The sequence below is a fragment of the Psittacula echo genome (assembly GCF_963264785.1).
Source record: "Psittacula echo genome assembly, chromosome: 1".
NCBI lineage: Eukaryota > Metazoa > Chordata > Aves > Psittaciformes > Psittacidae > Psittacula > Psittacula echo.
In genome coordinates, this window is record NC_137735.1 from 111,972,697 (window position 1) to 111,996,733 (window position 24,037).

Below are 24,037 nucleotides of genomic sequence, written 5' to 3' on the forward strand. Positions count from 1 at the left end.
CATTTTTTCAAACAAAGCTGGCTCTGTTCTAGAGCCCTGGTTTTACATTAGCTTTTTTATTTCCTCTCCTCCACTCCCTCTCCCCTGCCTTCTGGGGCGTTAAGACAAAATACACCTGTTGTTACATGGCTTGTTGAGGCATTATGGAGCATGCAGAGAAGATGTTGAAGTTACAGCAGAGAATTGCTATGGCCTCTGAGGTCATGGGAGTTTTGCCTTTTTCCCCTGTCAAGATGATAATCACCAAAACAGAAGGTCTTGCTAATTAGCTTCAGTCTGTGGTTTGTGTAAAGCAGGATCAAGCCTGGATGGAAATAGAAGTGCTGTTCACTACTTAAGTCAGTGCAGAAGCAGATTGTGCACATGATCAGTATAGCCACATCCTATTAGCACTGACGCAACTTCCAGCCGAACCTCCAGGCAACATGGAAACATACACGCCCGGTAAGTTTATTCTCTGCTTTATTGTTAATTGCTGCCTATGAAGTTGAATAGGTGGAAAAGGGGTGGGGAACAGAGAAATACTTTGAAAGGAGTTCTCTGTCTTCTTTCAGGACATTTTCATAAAGAAAAAAACAACCAACAAACCCACACAAAACAAAAATCTGTGGCCAGGGTTACATACAGACAGCTCAAAGATAAAACACATACAGTTAATTTCTTTTGAAGCTTCATGAGTGCAGCTGTGGGTCATTGTTGTGGTCCATGTGGAAAAGACAATAAGTAGGCAAATGCCTTGTGCTGGACTTCTGCTCTTTCCATCCGCATTTGCCTTATTGCAAGGCAATGGGGGAAGCAAGCAATATCCTTTTCAGGAGACAATGTGCAGCAAGGAGCTTTCAGTTCCCATACACAAGGAACAAATCTGCTCAGTGCATAAAACCTTTTTGTTTGCGTTCCCAGTTAACAAATTTGAAATAATGTCCAGTGTTGATATCGTGTCACTATTATTCTACTGCTGCAGTCAAAAGCTCTGTCGTTGTTTCCATTGTTATCTCATTGTTTCTCGAGCTGTAGCTCTGCTGTGAACTCTGAACTGCAAACTTCGTGAAATTATTTGTATAGCAGACCACACTGTGCAAAGAGACATTAGATTTAATACCTACTGCTGATCTTTGTTGAGTTATTACAGTGTCCTTTTTCTATCTTGAGTCCTTCACTGTCAGATGTAGTCCTGATATATACTTTATGTCAGAAAAATCGGGTGTTTTCTGTAATTTTACATGTAATTAACATGTAGAGTAGGATTAAAAAACCCCAACAACCCAACAGGAGTGGAGTCTGTAAAGTTGTACACACAGTTACATTGTGTTTATATAACTCCGTTAAGTTTTCAGGTAATGCAAACATTCATAAGGCAGCTGTGATTTTTGTTTTATACCATGTGGCTCCCACATCTATCTCCACAACTCTACCATTTCCTTCACTCCTGACCATTAAGGTTAATGATTTCATCCTTTAAGAGACCCTCTGACTAACGGTGTGTGCCAGAGGTGAGTGAGCATCTCCTTTAACTCAGGCGAATTCTTCCTGCTCCTAATGCCAGAGATGAGGGATCCTGTGTGCAAGTGGCTACTACAGGAGCACAACCACAGGTTTTTACATTTGTGTCTGTGACCACAGTATTCAGGTCAGTCAAAGCCAACAAGGAGCCATGCTTCCGTTTGCTTGCCCTTGTCTATCTGAGGTGCTGCAATGCTGTTTCTCTGGCAGCAGTTCAGGGGCAGGCTGTCAGGGCTCAGAGCTCATCCCCCTTCTAGGCATTCAGTGGCCCATATTAAGAGTTCAGCTGTCTGAGTCCAAGGCCACCTTCTTCACCAGCCAGAGCTGGAAGTGAGAGCCTGCCCTCCTTTGGGAATCTCTTTCAAGCTGAGGCTTTATGGCTCACCCCTACCTGTGCTACATCTTGCTGGGGGATCACTGAGCTCTCTCTGACCCTGATCACTGTCTCCAGCCCTGAACCTGCCCTGGACTTGCTGCTTTGCATCTGGGCTCCCTGTCTGCAGGCTCATTCACTGCTCTGTCCTAGCATGCTCTGCTCCAGGATCACCTTCCCCCATGGAGCAGACAGCCAGAGGCCTTCTTTTCCTTAAAATGACTGCAAGAGCATTATTATCATCTGCATCAGGAATTCTTACTTTAAAGAATCAGTCAATATACATTCACTTAAAAGGCCAGAGGATTATGGACAAGTTTTTTTTGTTTACTGTGTATTAGCAGTTTCCTGACTCGTTGTCTCAAAGTGCTTGGTGATACAGGAAGAAGCTCAGCTTGTGCCAGAACTACTTCTTGTGCACAGCTCCACCAAACTCAACACAGATACAGTACAGTGTGTTTTCCTCCACTGTGTCTTCAAGACTGCTATTAGTGCCTTTTAAGAATTGTAGGAATTAAAGACAGACAAGGCTTTTTGGATTTGTCTCCAATGCATCATGGTACTTTACATGGTATATTAAAGCAAATTTCAGTTTAGAGAGTATGAAGCCAACCATGAATAGGTGAAACTTAGAGGAAGCTTCTGGAAAATGAAACTATAGGTGTGGCTTAGAGGAAGTAACAAGGGTTAAGACAAAGTCAGAGATGGAACAGTCCTGCTAGGGCTTAAAGTAGGCAGCACAGCCCCACACAATTCCCTGTCTCCCTTCCATCTTCAACACGTTGTCCCAGCCATATGCTCTGTGCTAGCAGACCTACTGGGGAATGACACTGAGGATGCAGCCAAGGGAGGAACAAGTAGAGCTAGAAACAGAAAACATAATTTTTCAGGTTTGCTACTTCCCACAGCTGAGTTTCCACCAAAAGACATAAGATCCATATTTACAGCCTGTGATTTAAGTGCTCATACAGTACCTCTCAGACTGCAGATGGGAAGGGCAAAACCACCTATGACAAGTGCTTACTAAGACCTTTGACAACCTGGATGCATCTGCCTGTCTGGACCCCATTCCAAAATTCAGTTTGAAATGCCACATCCTGAGCCTCCAGGGCACTCAGCAAGGGCAATCTCTAGGGTTAGGAATCAGTATCTCAGTCATGTCCCTTTACATTTGGCTACATGTAACAGTGTTTCTCCTTTCCTTCCCAGCCTCCACAATATGATCAGAGAAGAAATACTCTTTATAGAGAGAACTGTCTAATGCTGAGTTTAGTTATGGGACTGATTTTAGTAAAAGCCGTTAAGTAGTAGGGGACTAAACATCTAAATAGTTCTTAAACCATCCCAAAGAAAGAATGTCAGATATCTGAAATTTAGCAATCAAATTCCATCTTCTTTTATTCAAATAAGGAGTCCAAGAACACTGCTCTAATCTAAATTATCTTTACTTAAACCTACTGGACCTCTTCTGCAAGTAATATTGAATAAAGAATGGATTTCTTATGTAGAAGTTTATTCCTAGACATTTTCTCCAGTGGCCTGTTTCCTTTAAGTTGGACCAAGACTTATTTAATTAACAGGCATTACCTTGTGTCTGAAACTCTTTAATTGAAATAATAATAAGCAATATTTTAAAGAGACAAAGGGTGACAGCTTTAAAAAGAAAACTGCAGTGTGATGAAAATACTTGCATACTTATACATTGTGCCTAGCTATACTGAAATCAGTAACACTACATATACATGTTCAGAACTGAGAAATCATTATCCTAGTGGGGACCTAAAGAACACATATATAACCATGGGACATCTTATTTACATATACCTCTTCCAAAGAAGATACATTTAAGGCAATCTACACAGAAACAGTAAATTGAAGTAGCTCCTTTTCATACCTATATGGAGGGTAGAAGGAATAACAAGTTTGTCAATAATGCTCCTAAATTGCAGGCAGTTTGAAAAGCCTGTCGGAGGAGTCTTGTGTGAGTACAGGTATACTTCTATGGTGTCCCATTTCTGATACTTAACTGGAAAAAGAGGAAGATAAATGAAAGCAGCCCACTACCTGTGCTCTTGGTGGCCAAACCATTGACAACGTATTCTGCAAGTAGTTGTGCCTATGATAATCTGGTTGTCTGGACCACTCAGATCAGATAATTGGCTGTTACTCAGGATTTGATACAGAGCTCCTAATTAGGTAAACTCCTTTACTTCATATTTTCCAAGCATTGTGATCCTTTAATACACCCTCTCAGGCTGGAAAGACTTTTGGCATATAGTATGTGCAGCTTCTTCATCACTGCACTTTAGACAGAAAACTGGAAGCTCAAATGGTGAGATCAGTTGGTGCACATGTGACCAGCCTTAAAGTTCACAAAGAACTGAAGCAATAGAGTGAAAGGGAGGCTGAGTGAACAAGTAGATGATTACTGGCTGTGGCTTTGTGCTGGAACTAGAGCTGGTCACTGATCTCTGTCCTGGCTGTACCTTGTCTTTGGAAGCCATTTACAACTTAATGAAGTTTGACTGGAGGGATGCTTCCCAGGCTATTTTTCTAGAATGAATGTAGTTCTTGAACATTTGCTTTCCAGGTTGAATTCAAGATTCACTCTGCTTCTGTTCTCTGGGGAGATATATATATATTCACCAAAGCTATGCATGTGTGCATGTATAAAAATTTATATATATGTGCACATGCATATGCACACAGCTTGTTTCTATCAATACTAATTCCTCTAGAATATTTACAGAATGAGAACATGTAAGGCCAGATGTTGTAAAGGCTTACAGGGTAGAATGAGGTCAGGCAGCATCTGAAGCAGAAGCCCCTGAGGCGCTGCAGTACCACAGGCAAGCACTGTCAAATATGGAACTCATTCAGAACAAAACATTTTGGTTCAGTCAATTTGATTTGGGAAGATGAAAAGCTTTTAAGAAAACAGGAGTCTTCCAAATATGGATTTGGAAATTGTATTTCTATCAAAAAACTTATTCTGCCTGGAAGTCCCTGACTGTCTCACCAGCAAAGCTCAGGTCTGAGATACAGTTTCTGAAGGTTGGGGAACATACTGGAAATGAAATAATTTCATTATAAATGAACTGCAGATTTATTTCATTTTTTTTTTCCTTAGGCCTAGTTAAAAGGACTGGGAAGAAAAAAAGGTCTTTAATTGGCTATGCAAAGGTCTTGTGAGATATCCCAGGCTCAGGCTGAAAATACTGGAGAAACATTATGTGCAGCCTTTGGGAATGAAACCTTCACTTATTAATTATTTTCCTTGGATTTTCCCTTGTGGCATCGTTATGTGATTCATTAAAGTAAACCAAGTGTGAGTCTCCTTCAGAGATCAGAAAAGGAAGACTGGTGAGTCAATCTACTGTACTGCTCAAGTGCTGCAGGACCCTAATCTATAATTGATAGGAAACAGAAGAATAATCATAACATTTGGGTCCCTCTCTCTCCAAACACTTTCCTCCTTAGCATTTTACTGGCTTCTATCTTAGCACATGATTGTGGATAAGCAGATTCAGCCTGTGTATAGGGCATAGAAGGGCTTCAGTTAAATAAGGGGTAAATATGACTTCCAGATTTTAGCAATGTACTATGGATGTAGTGTCTCCCTCGGTATATGGGAGCCAATGAATGTTCCAGTTATTTCTTCTTCCTTGGGAAGTCAAAAATCCCGACCAGAGGGGCATGCTGGTTTATGTCTTTAGTGGAAGTGGGACTAACTACCTGGGCAGATAGTTCTGCTTACACCTGTGTCTTCCCGCTGTTAGAAAGCTCTAATGCCTGAAGGACCAAACCATAGTTTTTCTCCCCCATAAGCTTCCCAAAGAAGCTATAGGGAAAGATCAATCAATCCCATTTCAGTTATGGCACCACTAGAGGGGGAAAGAGTATGAAACATTTGTATGTCAAAACAGTTTCTGTAGCTATTGCTTTTTTTCATCGTTTTTTCACTGGGCTGCTGACTGTGTGGGATTGACTTTCTCCACTTCCTACCTGTGACCAAGCATTCTTCTCATACTCTGTTATTGCTGTACCCTACTCTATGGCCGAGATATGGCTTACCAGTGGTGGTGGTGAACAGGAAGTGGCATGTAACTCCCCATTCCCTTCAGACTCTCCGTTATGCTGCATTGTGACCATGTAATTTATCAATATAAGAGATGAGGAACAGGAACACATCAAAAACTGAAGGGTTCAAGACATTAGTCCCTGAAGCCAAAACATGTATGTATAAACTTTATGTATGTACTTTACAACTTTACTGGATGTACTTTATGAGAATTTCACTCCATTACATGTTCAAAAGTTAAGAGTTCTTAGTGGAGAATGACTGTTAACCAGAAGTTTGTACCTGTACCTGATGCCACCATGTTTGCTCACATCACACTAGAACTGAAACGCAGTTCATTTCAGGCCTAGCTGTAAGCTATAAGCAAATGTGACTCAATTAATTTTCAGTCATTTGGCTTCTATCTGGCATGAATGCTGCACCCAGAGAACCAGGGTGCAGTCACTGAAGACACACAACTTGCTCATGTCTTGCGAGGTGCTTAGCTAGCTGTAAAGCACACTTTCCAGCTCCTAACCTCATGACCGAAGCGCAAGAGTCCAGACGCTATTGACCAACTAAGGTAGTGTTGAGCTAAGTGCAGTGCTGTATCATTTTTCTCCCTTCCCCGGCAGTTCACACAGGTAAGTAAGTACCTGTTGTTTTTCTGCAGTTCTGTGCATGCATCTACATTTACTGAAGCACAGCATCTGAAGTTAAATAGTGCCTATTAACTGCAGCATTTCCTGTTCTTTTGAGAAACTACCTGCACAAAACCTGCTTTATATAACAATACTTTTATTTTATTCTCAGACTTTCCTCTAGCGTCCTCACACCCAACTCTGAATGGACAGAAGAAAGCAAAATCAGCAAGGGTCTCTTTTTCAGCATACAACAGCAAATACCTCACAGTTCCTCAAAACCGGACTTCCTTGCACAGCAGCAAGATCAATGGAGCTTTTGAAGCATCGAGCTGTATGGAGTCCTTCAGCAGTTCTGTAAGTCTGACTTTATGTTCATTGACTTACCTCTAAAGCCTCTGAAGTAAAGAAAAGACTTGAAGCAGGGTGGGCAAAGCATGTCGCGCTCCTGTCATGCAGGCAAATCCATGGTGTACTGGGAAAAGTGACTATGCAAGTAAACTAATCCTGCAGCCTTAGGTGGTTCAGTAGCTCTCTTAGTGTACAGCAAGAATGAATTACTACTGTAGTAGTCTCACCAGGCTTTTCTTAATTATTTACTTTATTCCAAATCCTTCAGAGTAGGAATGAGGGGGTTGCTATTACCCTGAGGGTAGGAAAAGATGTGTGGGTTGTTGACTAAGTAAGTTAGTTATCCCTATGAAAGACCCTGTTCAGGTTTTAGTGCAGGCTGGACTGGAAGGTGGAAGTGTAGTGTGGCTGCAGCATTCAGAGCAGAGCTGTTGTTAGAGGAGACACCTCTTGGGATACGCTTGTAGTGATAAATTTAGTATTAGAGGACTAGAATAAAATTGTCATGAAATGCTGAAACTACCTTCCCTGTTTCCTTATTGCTTGGTGTGCTGGCTACTTGTCTGGAAATTTCAAGAAGCAATGAATGTGGGACTGAAGACGGTAGTTTAAATCACTGATTCTGACTTTTACAGTGGCTGTGAGAGGGAAAGAAAGATCTTGATAGTTCCTTCAATGACATTTTGGAAATTGCAATTTATTTGTGTTCCTCCCTAATATGGTCTTCTTGTGCCAGAACGTCACATAGTGAGGAAAGCAGGCCAAATGTAGGGAGAGAAAATGTCCTCAATGAAATTTTTAGGAACTTGGATTTGTTTTCTGTGCAATAGATGTCCATAAAATGTAGATAGCATTTTGATGCTGAGAGTGAAGAAAAGATCTAACAGAGAGGCAGAGAGAGAGGCATTGTTGTATCTCTTTATCCTATTATTCTGTGTAACTCCAGCAACATCAAATGTTGCTATGGTGCTCTCTCAGGTGGCTGAGATGTGGCAGCTGACTACACAGACTAATAAACAGGAAAACCTCTTAGTGACTTTTCATGTTTTCCAGCCTCCTTGTTCCCTCTCCTGTGTGTTGTTTGTGCTTCTCATTTCTGCCCATGCTCTCTCCAATAAGAGAGGAGGGGATGCTTAGAGCTCATCTGCTCTAGAGTCAGCTCATGTATTGTGTTGTGTCAGTGACCTGGTGGTGGTGACTTCATTACTTCTGTGCTGTAGAGAGTGGAATTCTCAGGAAGGGAGACTAGAAATCCTCAAAGGGTTTTTCTTCGCTGTGGCAGAGATGGATGATCCAGGAGGTTTACATGGACTGCCTGTGAGTACTACATGAAAATGTATCTAACTAAGAAATAGGGTATTGCAATAAAATGCTGTTTCCCAAGCAGTATTATTCTGCCAGAATGTAGTGCTGAGTGTAAGGTTAGATATGCCTAAGGGGACTACATATACACTTTACACATAAAGTGTATGATAAGTGTAACATATTGACTTATTTGGTGATAATTTTGTGAAAGAATGAAGGATGTAGTATGCATATAAAACCAAGAATTATTTAGCGATATGGTGACTGAAGGCTGCTTTGTGGGAAACTAAGTGAAGCAAAGCAATGAAAACCAAGAATCTAGGAGATGTTTGGGTATATAATAATATGTACATTTATATAATGCCTTCTGAAATTTATATTGTGTTAATAAACAAGAAAATTGCCATAGAGCGTGATTGATTCATTCTGCATCCAGGACTGCTAGCACATGTAATGGAAGAGGAGTTAGGAAGAGAAAGAAATCTGTAATCGGTACTTGCCAAAATGATGCTGGTTTAGCCACCTATGGGAACCATAAATGTCTAGAATTTGGTTATGGGCTGATTGCTTGGTTGACCCTGTTTGTTTGCCTGTATCTTGTTCTCCAGTCACTGACGGTCTGGTGTCACTCTAATGAATGACACTGTACAGAGCTCTGTGAAGGGCTTCAAGCTACAACACTGAGCTGGAAATGGCTGGTGACAGTTTTGGAATAACTAGTTTGGCTATTTTAGTGAATGAGAAGTAAAAGTGAGCACCTTACATTTGGTATCAGAATTAAACATCAGTGTTGCAGAATTTCTATTCAGTCTGGGGCATGTTGGTGAGTTTAGTACAGAAGCAGCTTCACCCTGGAAGGATTTGGAGCGTGGAGACAGGCAGGCAAGGACTATCCAAGGAGGTGATGGAGTGCAACACAAGTGATTTGAATTGTTTTAGTCATTGGTTTCCTTTTGCAGTGCTACTGGTCAGTCGTATAGTCTTTTCATAATATATTAAAATACGTTAGCCATCCATTGGGTGTATCCTCTCTAATCCCTGGTATTTTCCAAAGTTTTTCTATCCAGTGCTACCTTTCTTACCCTTGTACTAGACTGAGGATATTTCTTCTTTTCTAGCTCAGATTAGTTCCTTCCTTTTTGCTTCCCTCCTCTGCCCAGCTCTGCTTCACAGCACATCCTTTCTCATACCCTGTTGCGTGATCCTTATTCTCACTTCTCCATCTCACTTCAAAACGTGTGTGTCTTCTTCTGTATGTTCTGTGTATGTGCAGCATGGAGAGACAGTGTTGGTGTGTGCCTCCTACTTGCTGGTCAGGAAGGTATCCTATGCACTGGGATAAAGCCGTTATCTTTAGCCACTTTATGGTCGAAGGAGTCAGTGTGACCTAATCTGGTCAGCAGAGTGAGTGTTTGAAGGTTATAGCTATCCCTGGCTGACTTCCAATTTTAACTCCACATGTCTTTATGGGCTTGTGTGGACATAGACCCCAGGTCTGCCACCTTCTTGGGCTTGTTATCTTTCATGTCTGTGAGACTCATTTTTCTTTTCCAGATTATAAACAATTACCTGGATGGGACACAGGGAGGGGCCATGGACAAGGCATCCCTGAGAGGCATGCATTTCAGGGACAGCAAGAGAAAGGTTGACTACGTGTTAGCCTACCACTACCGAAAACGCCTTGCTCAGCACCCACCTGGTGTGGGCTCACTGGAGCCAACACGTGCATCTGCCTTCATGGCACTGGTTTTGAATGGAGGGAACGGGAAGGGCCGTGCTGAGCCACAGAGGCAGGATGGTGGCCAAAATGCTCTGCGGGAGCAGACAGGGCCACTGGGTGTGGAAGTGATTGAGCTTGGCCCACTGGATGCTGTGGAGGAGGAGAAGCGGCTGCAGCGGGAAGAGTACGAACGCAACCTGGTGGAAGCAGGGCTGGAGATAGAGAAAGACCCTGAGGTAAGGAGGGGAGACATGCTCCTCACATGCAGCACTGGGTGGCCTCATGGGTAGTGGCTACTTTGGTGTTGGAGGTGGCTATGTGCAGGATGTAACCATGGCTGGGCTGTGCCGGTGGGGCAGCCTGGCACTGACTGGGTGACCAGAGCATTGCTGCTGCTCTCCCTGCTGGTGGGGAGGCAGGAGCCTGGCTGTGGCCATGTGTTAGGACTCAACCTGAACTGCCCTCATTCCTGCCCTGCATTAATTTTAACTGAGAGGCAAATCACACCCATGCCATCTCTTAAGAATAAGTATGTGCAGCTTTCTTTCTAACTCAGCATTACTGAGTGCCCCACTATTGCTTCTGCAGTTGCAGCAAGTGTAGTATGTCCTGGAGGTATGTCTCGTGGCCAGCTTGAGTTGCTAATCTTGAAGACAGCATGTTACTGCTTGAACAGTAGTTCAGTACTGAAGAGCCCTTGGCCAAATGCTGTCTCCATGGAAAGCTGCAATTAGGGATCTGCAGAAATATGTTGTACAAGCTATTTCTTACATGACTAAAATATGGTGTGAAGCGAAGAAGAATATGGCAAGGGATTTTCTTTGTTGGTTGGTCCTTACTGCCTGGAAAATACATAGTTGTTGTTTAATGCACTACTAAGTAGCAATTTCAATCTTACTTCAGGAAACATATTCTTTATCTAAATGTTCTTATGGCACGCAGTGAACACACTTTTCTTACAAGAACAGTTTACATTTTAGTATCATTAAATTGAAGAAAGGCTGTCAAGTAATCTGCTGGAATGCAAAGCATTGTCAAGACATTTCCTATTTCCTCAGAATAACTTGGTGGTTTTCACTGTGATTGTTAGCCTTCTTTCCAGTGACATGTAAGTTTTGTGTTATTTCTACTTTCACTCATACATTTCACTCTTACAGTGCAACAGGAGAACCTCCAGCCTTTAATGTATTTATTCTCTCTATATGTGTGGGATGCTGGATAGTGCTGTGGTTGTATCAGCTGGGATCTGTGGTTAGGTTACTTGACTGCAGCTAGTTGGTCAATTGAGCATGGGTCTTCCAAATCCAATGCTGATGCACTGAGCACTGTGCTATCACTCTGGACCTCTTTGAAAGCCACTGATATTTATATCTGTTGAAAGGAAGTCCCTGCTGGATCCTAATTTTAGGTGCTTTATTGTTTTCGACACCAAATTTGAGAAACTTAGGGCTTCTTTTCAGAGGTGCTGAGAACTTACAGCTCATACTGCTTTCAGTGCAACCAGTCAACACTTCCAAAACATGGACTAGATCAGAGATTGCATCTGAGAATCTGAGTGTAGTTGACTTGACATAGCTTACGTACATTAAATTGCTGGCAGGAATAGACAGAAATATAAAAACCTTTTAACTCTTAACATTTCCTTGCTCAGTTTGCTAAGTTGCAGGTGGCTATGGGTTGTATTTCGCTGCACAGCCTGGCTGAGCCATCCTTGCATTGAACAGAAAAAAGTGATCTCAGATACTGATTCTTTTATGCTAAGCATTGATTCAGTTAGGGTTCAATTGCTGTTAACGCATGACTACCTTACTGCTATGAATGTTATAGACAAATTGTGTAAAACCCATGAGAACACTTTTTTTTTTTTTTTTGGGGGGAGGGGTGTGTGGTTTTTCTTTGAGGCTTCTTTCAGCTCTGAATTTTATCAGAACCTGAAAAGTCTAATGGGAGATTTGGATTTGATTATTTGACTCATTACTTATCCAAAGTCCAGCTGGATTCCAGCTCTGGTTTAGACTGTTTCCAAGTGATGACATATGGTCTTGAATAATATTCAAAGTAATAAATGATGTCAGAGGGCTGATCAAGAAAAAAATTTTTGCCACGGTTTTATGTCTGAAGAGGAAAAGGCTTTTTGTAAATGAACTGGAAGGTGCTGAGGAAATAATTTGGTGACCAGTTCTTCTATGAGAAAAATAAATTGATTTTAAAAATTAAAAAAAAAAATGCAATCCCATCACCTTTCTATCTGCATATGCATACGTACATAGCCACTTCTGCCCCTCAACACACAAGTTTTCTAATCAAAAGGGGAAAGTGTTTTTCCCTCCAGAATTTCATGAAGAACTGGAAGGGACTAAAAACGATGTAGATGAGGGCCTCAGTAACATGGTTTAGTGGTGGTCTTGGCAGTCCTGGGGTAATGGTTGGGCTTGATGATCTTAAAGGTCTTTTCTAACCTAGCTGATTCTATGATTCTATGATTATCCTTTTTCTTCCTTGCCCAAGACATGTGCTTTATACTTCTTTTTAGTTTTCTCACTTCAGTATTTGGAGGTTTTTTTAGTTAACTCATGCTAAATCATACTGAAGCTGCTGTCTGGTATCTTGCTGTGAAATTCATAGAACATGCTGATAAGGCAGATATGAAGGGTACAGCTGGCCTTATATGTTAATTAAAATTGTATGTTGAGCTGATTTGAAAACAGCTTCTGAATTTAGTCCTGGGAAAAAATATATGTCCACTAACCTCAGAACAGTCTAAATCACAGTACGCTGTATTTTTAGTGTGTAACACAATGGACTTTCAACTACTACATTTCTAGTGGTTTATACTGAAAATGCATGTTTCGTTGTTTTTGTTTTTGTGGTTGTTTTGGGTTTGGTTTTTTTTTATCTTTTTTCAGTGCTAGTATAACAAGTGGATCTTTTTCATATACTATTGGAAGCTGAAACATTCTCTAATGCATATCTCACTCCTGTGATATGTTCTGGACCAGGTCCTAAGACAAGTATGATCTTCTGCTCAGAGGGCTGGCTGCAAAGGTAGCTCAAAACAGTCCTCTCTGCTGCAGATTCTGTGTGAGGGACTCCACTATTGGAACCCTGGGTTAGAGCAGGCCTTAGTTTCTTTACTTAATGTCACCTGCATACAGTCTTGCAAAGAAAATTATTCATTTAAGAACAATAGGATATCCTGAACACAGTCTTATTGCTGAAACAGCATCGAGTTTTACTTGAAGCAGTAGCAATAGAAAGGGAACCAAAGGTTATTTGCTATGTCTGTGGTCTTCAATGAACAACTCTGCACTGTCCTTTCTAGGTGGCCTATAGTATCCTCATCATAGAATCATTTAGGTTGGAAAGGACCTTTAAGATCATCGAGTCCAACCGTTAATCCATCAGGTTTCTCTCTCAATAGTTCCCTTACCACAGCAGGTCAGATTATATAATTTGTTTTGTTTATCAAGATGCATTGTTTGTATAAAATGTTAACGTTCAAAATATTTGCTCAATACTGAATAACAGGTGATTTTGTCCGTACCTTTTACTTCCAAAGTTGTCATGCTTGCAACATGCAGCTTCAACCAAAAAAGGGAAAATATTAACTGTAAAAGTAATTTAGAAAACCAAATAGGAGTCAGTGATTTATTAAGCTGCAGATTGCTTGAACAGGTAAAACATTATCTTCGATACGGCCTATATTGTAGTTCTGGTTCTTGTTAACCTCATTGCTTGAATAAAAAAAGCCCAAACAACCCCAAACCAAAACAAAAAAGGGATTGAGCTATTGTCCTCCATTTACCGATACTGTGGCTGTCATCACAGATATATTCATTAGTACAGCTGATTCAGCATTTAATGACCTCTAAGGGCATCAGCCTTTTTGTGGCTGAAACGTTGCTTAATCTGTGATCTCAGTTAACCCTACTTTGTAAAGGCTGTAAGCTTGATTAACCTAAATGAACTCAGCACAACTTCTTTTGCATCGGGCTACTCAGTCTACTAACCTCAGAGGATACTGGAGTTCCTATAGAAGCTGCTTTTGTAGGCTAAAACTATTTAGACATCAGGAATTTCATATCTAGGAACACAGGATAGCATTACAAAAATTTAAAAACCTTTATTTCTACAACTACCTTTTTGAATAAATGGGTATTTCCATGCCGTTAATATGTTTTTTACCATATGTTACCTAACATCACATTCATGTCTTATGTAGTTTATTTAAATGTTAATAATTTTCATTGTGAAAAAGTGGAATTCCAATGGCCAAGAGTTTAATTTATTTGGATAGACCTTTTTTCTTGACAAAACATTTTTTTGGTATGAAATATTTCAACTTTTATTTACAAGGTTATGGATATAACTTAATTTAGTAGTAATTAAGAGCTTGATAAAAATGATGTCATTTTACAATATCTATCAATGTGAATTGCAGGTAATTCCAAGAAAAGCATTTTATACTCTTAGTACAATGTGAAATATCTTGCTGGTACTCAGTGTAAATATTATAGTTGTCTCAAAATTTTCGTTAATCTAAAGTGCCGAGGAAAGCTTAGTAGCTAACAATTTTAAAAGAATAGTGAAATTTACTATGAGTCCAAGACCCTTACTGATGTTAATGAATGCTTCCTGAAGCCAACGAGAATGTATAGAGAGTAATGTAGTGTTGGAAGCAAACTGGGGTCTTTCGTGCTCTAGGTCTTCAGACTTTGTATTTCACTCTCTCTTAGTACACTACTTAAATCAAGCCAATACTTCTTTGGGGGCCTCTTAGTCTACCAGTTATATAAATATTTGATGATTATTTTTCAATGACTCTAGCTACAGAAGCATTAATTAGCTAAAACGTGTTCTGCTCCTTTATGTTACTTGTATGTGGCTGAAATATAATAGCTCTAATAAAGTTGAACGCGCAAGTAAAGTTTTTCAGTGATAGTGAAGTAGACATGATGAAAATATTGAGAAGTTGATTAACTATTTAAGAGGAAATTATGTCTTCATTTTAGAGAGGATTTTGGAGTGGCCCCATGAGAGTCAGGTATGGTACAATCAGTATTGAAATAATGGTCCATAATAATGGTGGCTAGGTAGAATGGCTATGCTGTCAAAGCTGAAAAGTCTATATTATTAATTCTATTTTTGAATGATTGTTTTGTGACTTGAATAGATGGGCAGACAGACTCACTCTTTGTATTTTAATTAACATCCAGACACTTAATGCTCAGCTGTTAGAAACCTTAGTCAAAATGTCTTCTGGGAGATTTAGAGAAAATTTAAGAGATATGCAAAAACGGGCCTGTATATATTTCTAAAGCTCTTGGTCCAGCAGTAATAAATCTCATCAATCATCTGCAAGTTGGGAAATGATGACATACATTCAGTAAACTGAATTTCAGATGCTGGCAGATTTGGGGTGTGTATTCTGGTGACATTTACAATTTGCTATTCTACCAGACTTAACTGGTAGAAATAGCAAACAGCCTCACAGATTTGTCTTAATTTGACTGTATCCTGTGTTGAGTTCTGTCTCCTGCTGGAGGAACAACTTTCATTTTTACAAACTGCTAGGTAGATGAAAAGTCCTCAGAACTGACTGTACACCTCTGCTATGACATAGCAGAGAGACAGCTGGACACTTGTAGGATAGGGGATGACGAGTAACAAAGTCAGCTGCTTGGCTTCTTCACAGATGAATTTGTGAAAACATTTTTTAATTACTAGTAGTCTTGTTTGCAGCAGAAATTTTAATCTGCAAATTAAATCCATGGAGACAATTTGAAGAGCAATACAGGAAGCCCTGAGGGATGACACACTGCACTGATGACACTGCAGTAGCTGAGGCGCCTGCAGAGGAGACCTGGAGGCTGAAGTAGTGATAAGCTGTTTAGGCCAGTGTAGCCTGAGTAATAGTTTCATGAAATTAAAGTAGTAAAATACAAGATAGTTTGGGATTTTTATACTGGGCTTTGGTGCTCTTCTGACTTTTTAAAGGACAGAAATCATGGTCCTGTTTATTGGGATGAAGAATCATCTCCTCCAGGTGCTTGGTGAGGACTGCCCCAACTGCAGTACCTGCTGCATCTCCAGCTATTCTTTGGCAGAAGTATAAATCCTGAATTTCAGACATTCTTTTGGAGTGGAAATGGGATTTTCTTTGTGGAAATGGGATTTTCTTTGCTTTGGTGCCTCCAAGTAATGCCCTACTTTGTCTATGGCAGCAAACAGACCTAAAAGTATCTCTGATACCAAAGGAGTGATCACTTCTGCATTTCTGCTGATTGAATAGCTGCTGTATGATTTTGTTATTTTTTGGAACATTGCTTCTTGGTCATGATTTCATGCCTCATGCAGAGGAATTCAGGGAGGTCTGCCTGCTATTCCTTTATGTAACTGAGTGACATTGATAATTCTACAAGGGAGTGGATGTAATATGGGATTCTTTTTCATATGTTTTGGACTCTTCTAATCTAAAAAACGTTAAGCACCTAGTTGCTGTTAGCAGTGGGAACTGTTAGGAACTGTTGGATGTATAGTACTTGGAACACTGCAGCACTTCATGTTCCTAAGAAGTAGTTTCAAGAAGCTGGCTTTTCATTCTGGCAAGATTTGCATTTATGGGTTCCATTTTTATGAACAAGTAGAAAAATCTCAATATATTGTCATCATTCACAGCTGCCATGATGGCATCTGCATTCAATGGCATTCTGCTTGCAATGTTATGATGCATTCAAACAACTGCTCATAGAAGCTCCTCTCTGTCTTCCACAGTGACCTGGCAAGTCTACGTAGATGAAGGCAGAGCTCTTGTTCTGCAGTACAAAGTCACTCTTCTCTCTCCAAGTGTGGTCTGGACTATGCAATCACAGAACCATAGAACAGTTTGGGTTGGAAAGGACCTTAAGATCATCTAGTTCCAAACCCACCTGCCATGGGCAGGGGCACCTTCCACTAGACCAGGTTGCTCAAGGCCCTTTCATATGTACTACTATGTAGGACTGTGTACTGTGTAACTACTATGTACTGTAGCAGACTGTCCTTCAAAGTGGCTTGGCCTGATAAGTATTTAACATACCTCTGACTGAGACTTCTGCAGGAGAAAAGACCTTCAGTTGCAGCTTAGTTAAACTGAGATTGGTTCTCTGTATAAACCATGTGTATTTTAATGTCTATATCCTGAAAAAAGGGAAACTGTGATACATAGCTGTATAGAAGATTGTAATCAGATTGTTTCCAGCTAGAAGTATCTTTGCCAGTCATTGTAAGGCCTTTTTAAATCATAGGACAAGGCAAATAATTCAAAACTGCACCACATACTTTTTTCTGTTTTTACAGATCAGCTATTACGTTGGCCTGAATAGAACAACAAGGAAAAAAAAATTAGCAGAGTGGCATCAGGCTGCACAATTCCCATTAACGTTAATGGGAGTTAGGTGACTAAATCCCCAAGCACAGCATGGAAAATTTACCCTTCAGAGTGAATTATCTTCTTGATACACAGGGCTGATAACTGTGCACTCTAGTTAAGTCTCCCTTATGTATACAGGTATGTGCTCATGGTGACAGGCCAAAGAAGAAAATCATGTAAGAGCTAGATATTAATTTTTGTGCAGCTATTCCAGATTAGCATTAATGTGACAATGATTTCGTCACCTGAAACAACAGTTGGACAAAACTATTTATTTTGAAGAGATGTATGAATTTTTGTTTGTTTTTGTGAGGCTTCTCTTTTGTTGTTGTATTTGTGTTTTGGTTTTTTCGTTGTTTTTCATGAAGATGCTGGATATGTTTGCTTTAGTTCCGTACTCAAACTTCGTCACCTAGGAATTATTTCATCAGTTCATTGGTGCCTTCTCCCTTCAATTCCTAGATCTCTGTAACAATTTTAGAGCATTTTTGAATTCACTAATGGGATTGAGCCCTATATATTATACATTCAAGGAAGTTCTTCAGGTGGAGTTAGGAAGATGACCTTGGAATTTCATAAGAATCATAAAAAAGTTCATAATTTCATAAGCAGTAAAATTTCATAAGCGATAAAGCAAATGAAAAACGTATTTGAGAGAGGATGAGTGTCCTGGGTTCAGCACCAGTGTCCTGGGCTTAAACCACGACAATGAGCTACTGGTAGTTAGGCTGAAAAATGGAGGTATGTAAACTGTATTTCTTCTTATCTTTGGAAACAGCAACCTTTCTAAGGGGGACACAAAGACACCAGTTAGAAGCATTCTCCTGAAAATGCAGTTAGCCGTTACCTTCTGTAGGTTAGTGCCAACATTGAGTACACTGGGAGAATACTGTCTTTCTTTTCCAGAGGAGTGTAGTGCTCTTTGCCTTAGCTGTGGAATCACTTCATCAGATGGGAGACGGGGAATTGTCTGCAGGCTTTGTCTGTATGTTCACCAAACTCAGTCACGGTTTACCTGGACTAATTTAGTAATACAAAGAAAATTTAGCATCTCAAAGATAGAGAATATATTCAAGGTCTTGCAAATACTTAATCCGAACTGCAAGCTGTCACCTCTAAAGTGCTAGTTCAAACTACTATTATTTTTCCTCAATCCCTTCAAGATAGGAAAGGATGTCCCTGCCTATCATATGCTTAGGAGTCCTAACTCTTCTCCCATTGAAACTAGACACAGGATGTGAAGGATTACTTACCCTTTGTTATGCTTTGAAGCCAAGTTTCAACTCCAGTGCAGGTATCTAGGTCATCTTTATTTTCTGGATTTGTGTATAATTGTTTCTATCCCTTTCTCTCCTTATTCATCTCCCATGGCCTTCACTTATTTGTAAGTTGTCAACCCCAGATTCTCACTGGAAAGTTCCTGGTGTTCCTGTTCTTTTTTGCAATTCTCATATTCCATACCTTATTTTACAGGCTTTGAATAATCATTCTCTACTTCCTTCTCAACACATGTTCAAGTGTCACTGAACTGTATTAGGTAATCAACACAAAGTAGCATCCTAAAGATCCTGTACCTATGGAAGGTCACTGGAAGGTTGCTGTACCTCACATTGTCCACACTGAATAATGTGACCTAGGAAATTTTACATTATATTCTTTGCTACATAGGTGTACTTTTAGGTCTTTGCTGAACAGGTCAATATACTGTGGTGCCTTGTACCTCTGGCAAGCCTATTTGCTTTTCACAAGTCTCTTTGAGTTCACTGGAGAATGTTCACTCCCTACCTCCAGTGACACTGCTCAGCTTTCACAAGTCAACATATGGTAACTGCTTCACTTCACCAGTGCTTGACCTGCTCACCTATCTCTGGCCTGCATATTCACCTCTATCTTCACACCAGAATTATGCAGGACTGCTCACCTATCCACCACAGACCACTGCCTCTTCCAGAATTTTCCATTTCTGTCCATGATGCTTTTTCATCTTCATATCCTATACTGGCTGCAATCCTGCCACTTCCTAGTATGACTGTGTATCTTTCTTTGGTCTACATGAAGTCAGTCCTTCACCATTCCCTTCTGTCCACCAGTTACAATCAGTCACAAGCGTATGTGAAGTCATAATGTCCAAAGCATCTGCTCCTTTGTGAAAATCTGGGGACTGCTGTGTACATGAGGACTTTATACTCCACGACTGCTTATATCTCAAAGACTTCTCTGAAAAGTTTTATTTCTCCCTTATTCTTTCCTATTTTAAAGTAACACTGTCCATAAGAAACTGCTCACCCAAAGCTAACAAAGCTCAGCTTCAGTCAGGCACCAAAGCTTGATCAATTGAGGACTTGCTTTACTTTTGAACTGATGTCCTGGGTTCAGCAGCAGCAGCAGTCAGTTTTTCTCCTTCTTAGTAGCTGGTGCAGCGCTGTGGTTTTGACTTTTGGCCTGGGAATAATACTGATAAAGCCGATGTTTTCAGTTGCTGGTCAGAATGTTTACCCTGACCAAGGACTTTGTGAGTCTCATGCTCTGCCAGGGAGGAGGAGAAGCCGGGAGGAAGCAGAGACAGGACACCTGACCCAAACTAGCCAAAGAGGTATTCCATACCACAGCACGTCATGCCCAGGGAGGTAACTGGGAGCTACCCTGAAGGGCACGTCCTCTTCTCTGTCGGGCTATTTTCCGGCAGGCGGTATCGAATTCTCTTCCCTTGTTATTTCTCTTATCATTATTATTATTGGTGGTAGCAGCAGTGGTTTGTGTTATACCTTAGTTACTGGACTGTTTTTATCTCAACCCGTGGGAGTTACATTCTTTCGATTCTCCTCCCCATCCCTCGGGGCGGGGGGGGGGGAAGTAGAAACTGCGTGGTTCTAATTTACGGCCTGGGCTTAAACCACGACAACTGATCTTTTGAAGAATGCATTTGAATGCGCTATGGTAACAACATAAGTCATAGCTTGCACGACAAGGCATCCCAGTTTGTTTTTCACCTGTGAGCCACAGTTCATGAGTTACTCTCCTGGAAAGTATTTGTTGTTTTAGCGGCTTTTGTCACATCTGGCCACCAACTGCCAAGTTTCTCCAAAGAAAATTAACACAAAGAGGGTTTTTAAATGCTCCAAGATCCTTCTGCAATGCTCTAGTGGCATCAGACTCACTCCTTGCCAGGACAAAACCCACAAAAAAATCAAGAGACCTGCTGGACTATGTTATTAAAGACAGCTGATTTTAGTACTAAAAAATAGGTGTGGTTCTTAATATAGTGATTGGTAACCCTGGCAGTATCTGTATAGCTATTCTGCAGTAGTGTACTGTGCTCCTTGTAATGGATTCTCAATTTCCATTATTTCATAAAAGATGTCCTGTCCCTATCAATACCTTCAGATCTGTGACAGCTTTTGGATGTTTTATATATATATATTACATATATAGAGTATATAAATATATTTACATATGTTTAGTGACATGGGAGTAGTATTTCCTTTAAATAAATACTTCTCCTTCTAAAATATGACCTTTCACAGCATTTTTGGCACAGAGAAAGATACAGGTATGAATCTTGCCAGATTTTCAGCCTACAAGCCAGTCTTCACAAGTGCTACCACTTTAGGGAACAAAAAGAAGGGAAGCTGCAGGAACAGTTCACATGCAGGAGGTACCAACAACTCATTCAGCTCCTGGCATTTCTAAATGAGGTGATGGGGCTGAGCTTGTTAACTGCAGGCAGGCAAATTGTACTGGAGTAAGATTTTAATGGAAGATACGATTGATAAAAAGTATTTGGGGATTCACACCCATTCAAGGATTAATTTGAGGGGAAAACCCCGCAAAGTTAAAAAACTTCCCACATTGTACGCTTTATCTAGATATTAAAAAAAATCAAAAGAAAAAAAAAATTGGACATTAAATTTGAGTTAAACAAACATTTTTTTTCCTGCTGTTGTTTTCATTTTTGCGAGCAGCCTGAAGTCACAAGGCAGGATGATCTGAGTTAGATATTCTGTGAATCTGCCCTCTTTTCTGCCCTGAGCAATGTGTTTTGCACATTCCTCTCTCTTGCAGTGCTCCAAGGGTTGATCCAGCTGTGTATCCAGCTGAAATCTAACTGATCTTTAAAACTAGGATTTAGTTTACAGGGAACTGATATGGCTAAAGAAACTCACTACCCAGTTATATAAATGTGACTACTGGCTTGAGGGGTGGAGTGGTAGGTGTGTGGCCACATGGCTAGGAGCAGGGAAAAATGTGGGACTACAACCTTCTAATTTACACCAGCCTGAATTAACGTGAAATGGCAACCTACTAACTGCCTGTGTGAGTTGTGAGCCTGCTAGATGAGGTGCTCGGATGGATCACAGAGAGAGGACCAGTAGAGCCTGCCTTAGAGAATAACAAAGTATGATGCTCCTGCTCAGGGCTCAATTCTCTGTATTTACATGGGCTATTCTCTGTATTTACATACTGATCTGTGGGAAGCCCAAATGCTGGTTTTTCTTTTGGTGGGGAAGGTTTGAACATAAAGGCTGTCTCCCTGGAGTGTCAAAGTTCGAGTAGGGGTTACTAATTTGGATGTATATATATATAAAAAACTGTGTGTATGTATACTGGCTATGTGTATATATATCATCTATACTAATGTGTGGACTTAAGGGGAATTAAGGCACTTTTTAGATTTTTAGTTGTATAAACTTGTGCATGTGTGTTTGTACTTTTAGTCAAAAGGAAGCATTGCAATTAGTTGTTGGGGTTTTTAAACCATCTCTATAAATATTTGGAAAGAGCTAACACATGTTGCAAATATTTAGTTAATGGTCTTTGTTGAAAAAAAACTTAAGAAAGCTCTAAAATCATAATATAGTACCAGTATTAGAGAAGTCATTTTGTGTCTGTGTGAATGCCAAAACACCTGTTCAGTTATCTGGGATTGATATATGATCTTTTTGACAAAAGGCCTACGCAATATTTTCAATTGTGAGTGATAAATTCATAGTTTTAGCATTTTAACATCATGTGCAAATGTTATATAACCAGATGTGTGTCTGTGTGGTTACTGCTATTTATACTACTGTTGGGGCATACCGCACATGAGAATCCACTGGTGTTCTGAATAAACACAGAGAAGATGGATTCTTTATTACCAAGATTATCATATGAGTGTAAGAAAATAGAACAGAGTAGCTAAGATAAATTGCAATAGGAATATAAAAAATCAGTAATATATGCTATCCTCTTAAACTCAATCTGACCAAAGAAACTTATGGTTAAAAATATTATAATGAATTAACTATAAATGCATTATTTTGCAATATAAATGCCAGTAAGCATATGTAGTAATGGAAGGCAAAGATACAGTTTTTTGTATTGTTTCTTTAGTAAGCCAAAATATGCAGTTAATTTATTGCCATGCCTTAATCTGCTCATTTCTTATTGTTTGCCAATTACTGCTTAAATCTGCTAAGCTTATTTTTGCTTGTTTGTTTTTCTTGCTGCCAGTTTTGCTGAGTAACTCTAAGTCTCTCAGAATATTCTCCCTGTTGCATGCCAAGAACAAAAAGCGTCTTGTGATGAGTATTAAACATAGATTTGGTGATTCCCCCTGCAAATGGACCAGAGTTTTGCTTCAGTTTTGCTTCATCTTTTCTTACTGAAAACTGCCAAAAAGAGTAAAAAAAAAAAAAAGTCAAAACATGCCCCCATTTTTTCTTTTTCTTTTGATCTCAGTGCTGATATATCCTTTCTGATTATATCAGAATATAATATATAATATAATATAATATAATATAATATAATATATATTAACATCCTTTCTGATGTTTGCTTTACTAATTCATTTCCCTTGAGGCACAAACAACTTTCTAATAGTATCATGATATTATTTCTGTTCCAAACTCTATCTGCTAAGGATCTTTTTTACAGTCTAAAGATAATGGCCCACCTGAACCTTACATCTCTAGAAGTGACTTGTTGAGCTTTCTACATAAATCTTCATTTTTCAATGTCAGCCCCAAAATAAAGTTTTACTAACATACAGTTTTGTTGAATGCTGTTATGAAGTGTATTGGAGAGCCTACAATGGTACAATGTATCAAGCCTTATCAAACATTGTTAGAATAGCATTTGCTGGTATTTTATTCTTAGAATTGTAATAGAAATTGAAACTCATATTTCAGTTACAATGGTTTGGCAACTGTTTGGTTTTTTGCCTATGTTTTTGTTATGTTTTGGGTTTTTTTACCTGACAGACGTCTGGTCAAATAAGCAATACATATGCTATGTCTAAACCCTCTTTAATTTCTGTGTTACAATGGAGCAAATTGACACTTGTAAATCCTGACTGGCTGCTGCTTTCTTTTTTTCTGCAATGACTCCAAATTTATCGTGATGGAGATGGGAGCTAAATCTGGCCAAAAAGCTTATGGCATGTACAAAGCAACACTGTGATGTTTGAATGCAGTACGCATTGTGATAGGTCTTCTACTAATATCTACTGAGTGATTGCCTTTTGGACCATAATTTTTTGGGGAGCCGAGATGATCAGTATAGGTGGGGGAGATACCTGACGTAGTAATGGAGTGTATTGAGGGCTAATTTTCAAAACTGTTGATAGCTCAGCACATCCTATAGATATCACTAGAAAATGCTGTGTAATTAACATTTCTGAAAATCTAATGCT

The 24,037-nt window shown here is 39.8% G+C and overlaps 1 protein-coding gene across 1 annotated transcript in view; it reads left to right on the plus strand.

Annotated features, from left to right (window-relative positions):
- Window positions 1-9,793: 9,793 nt before the first annotated feature.
- The window catches only part of ANO2 (anoctamin 2), a gene marked incomplete at its 3' end in the record, with an annotated part of 168,195 nt that continues 153,951 nt past the window's right edge, over window positions 9,794-24,037 (plus strand). Inside the window, exon 1 of the mRNA XM_080619311.1 lies at window positions 9,794-10,189. Within this exon, the coding sequence (XP_080475437.1) occupies window positions 9,827-10,189 (363 nt within the window). The 5' untranslated portion in view covers window positions 9,794-9,826. The remainder of the gene's footprint in view (window positions 10,190-24,037) is intronic.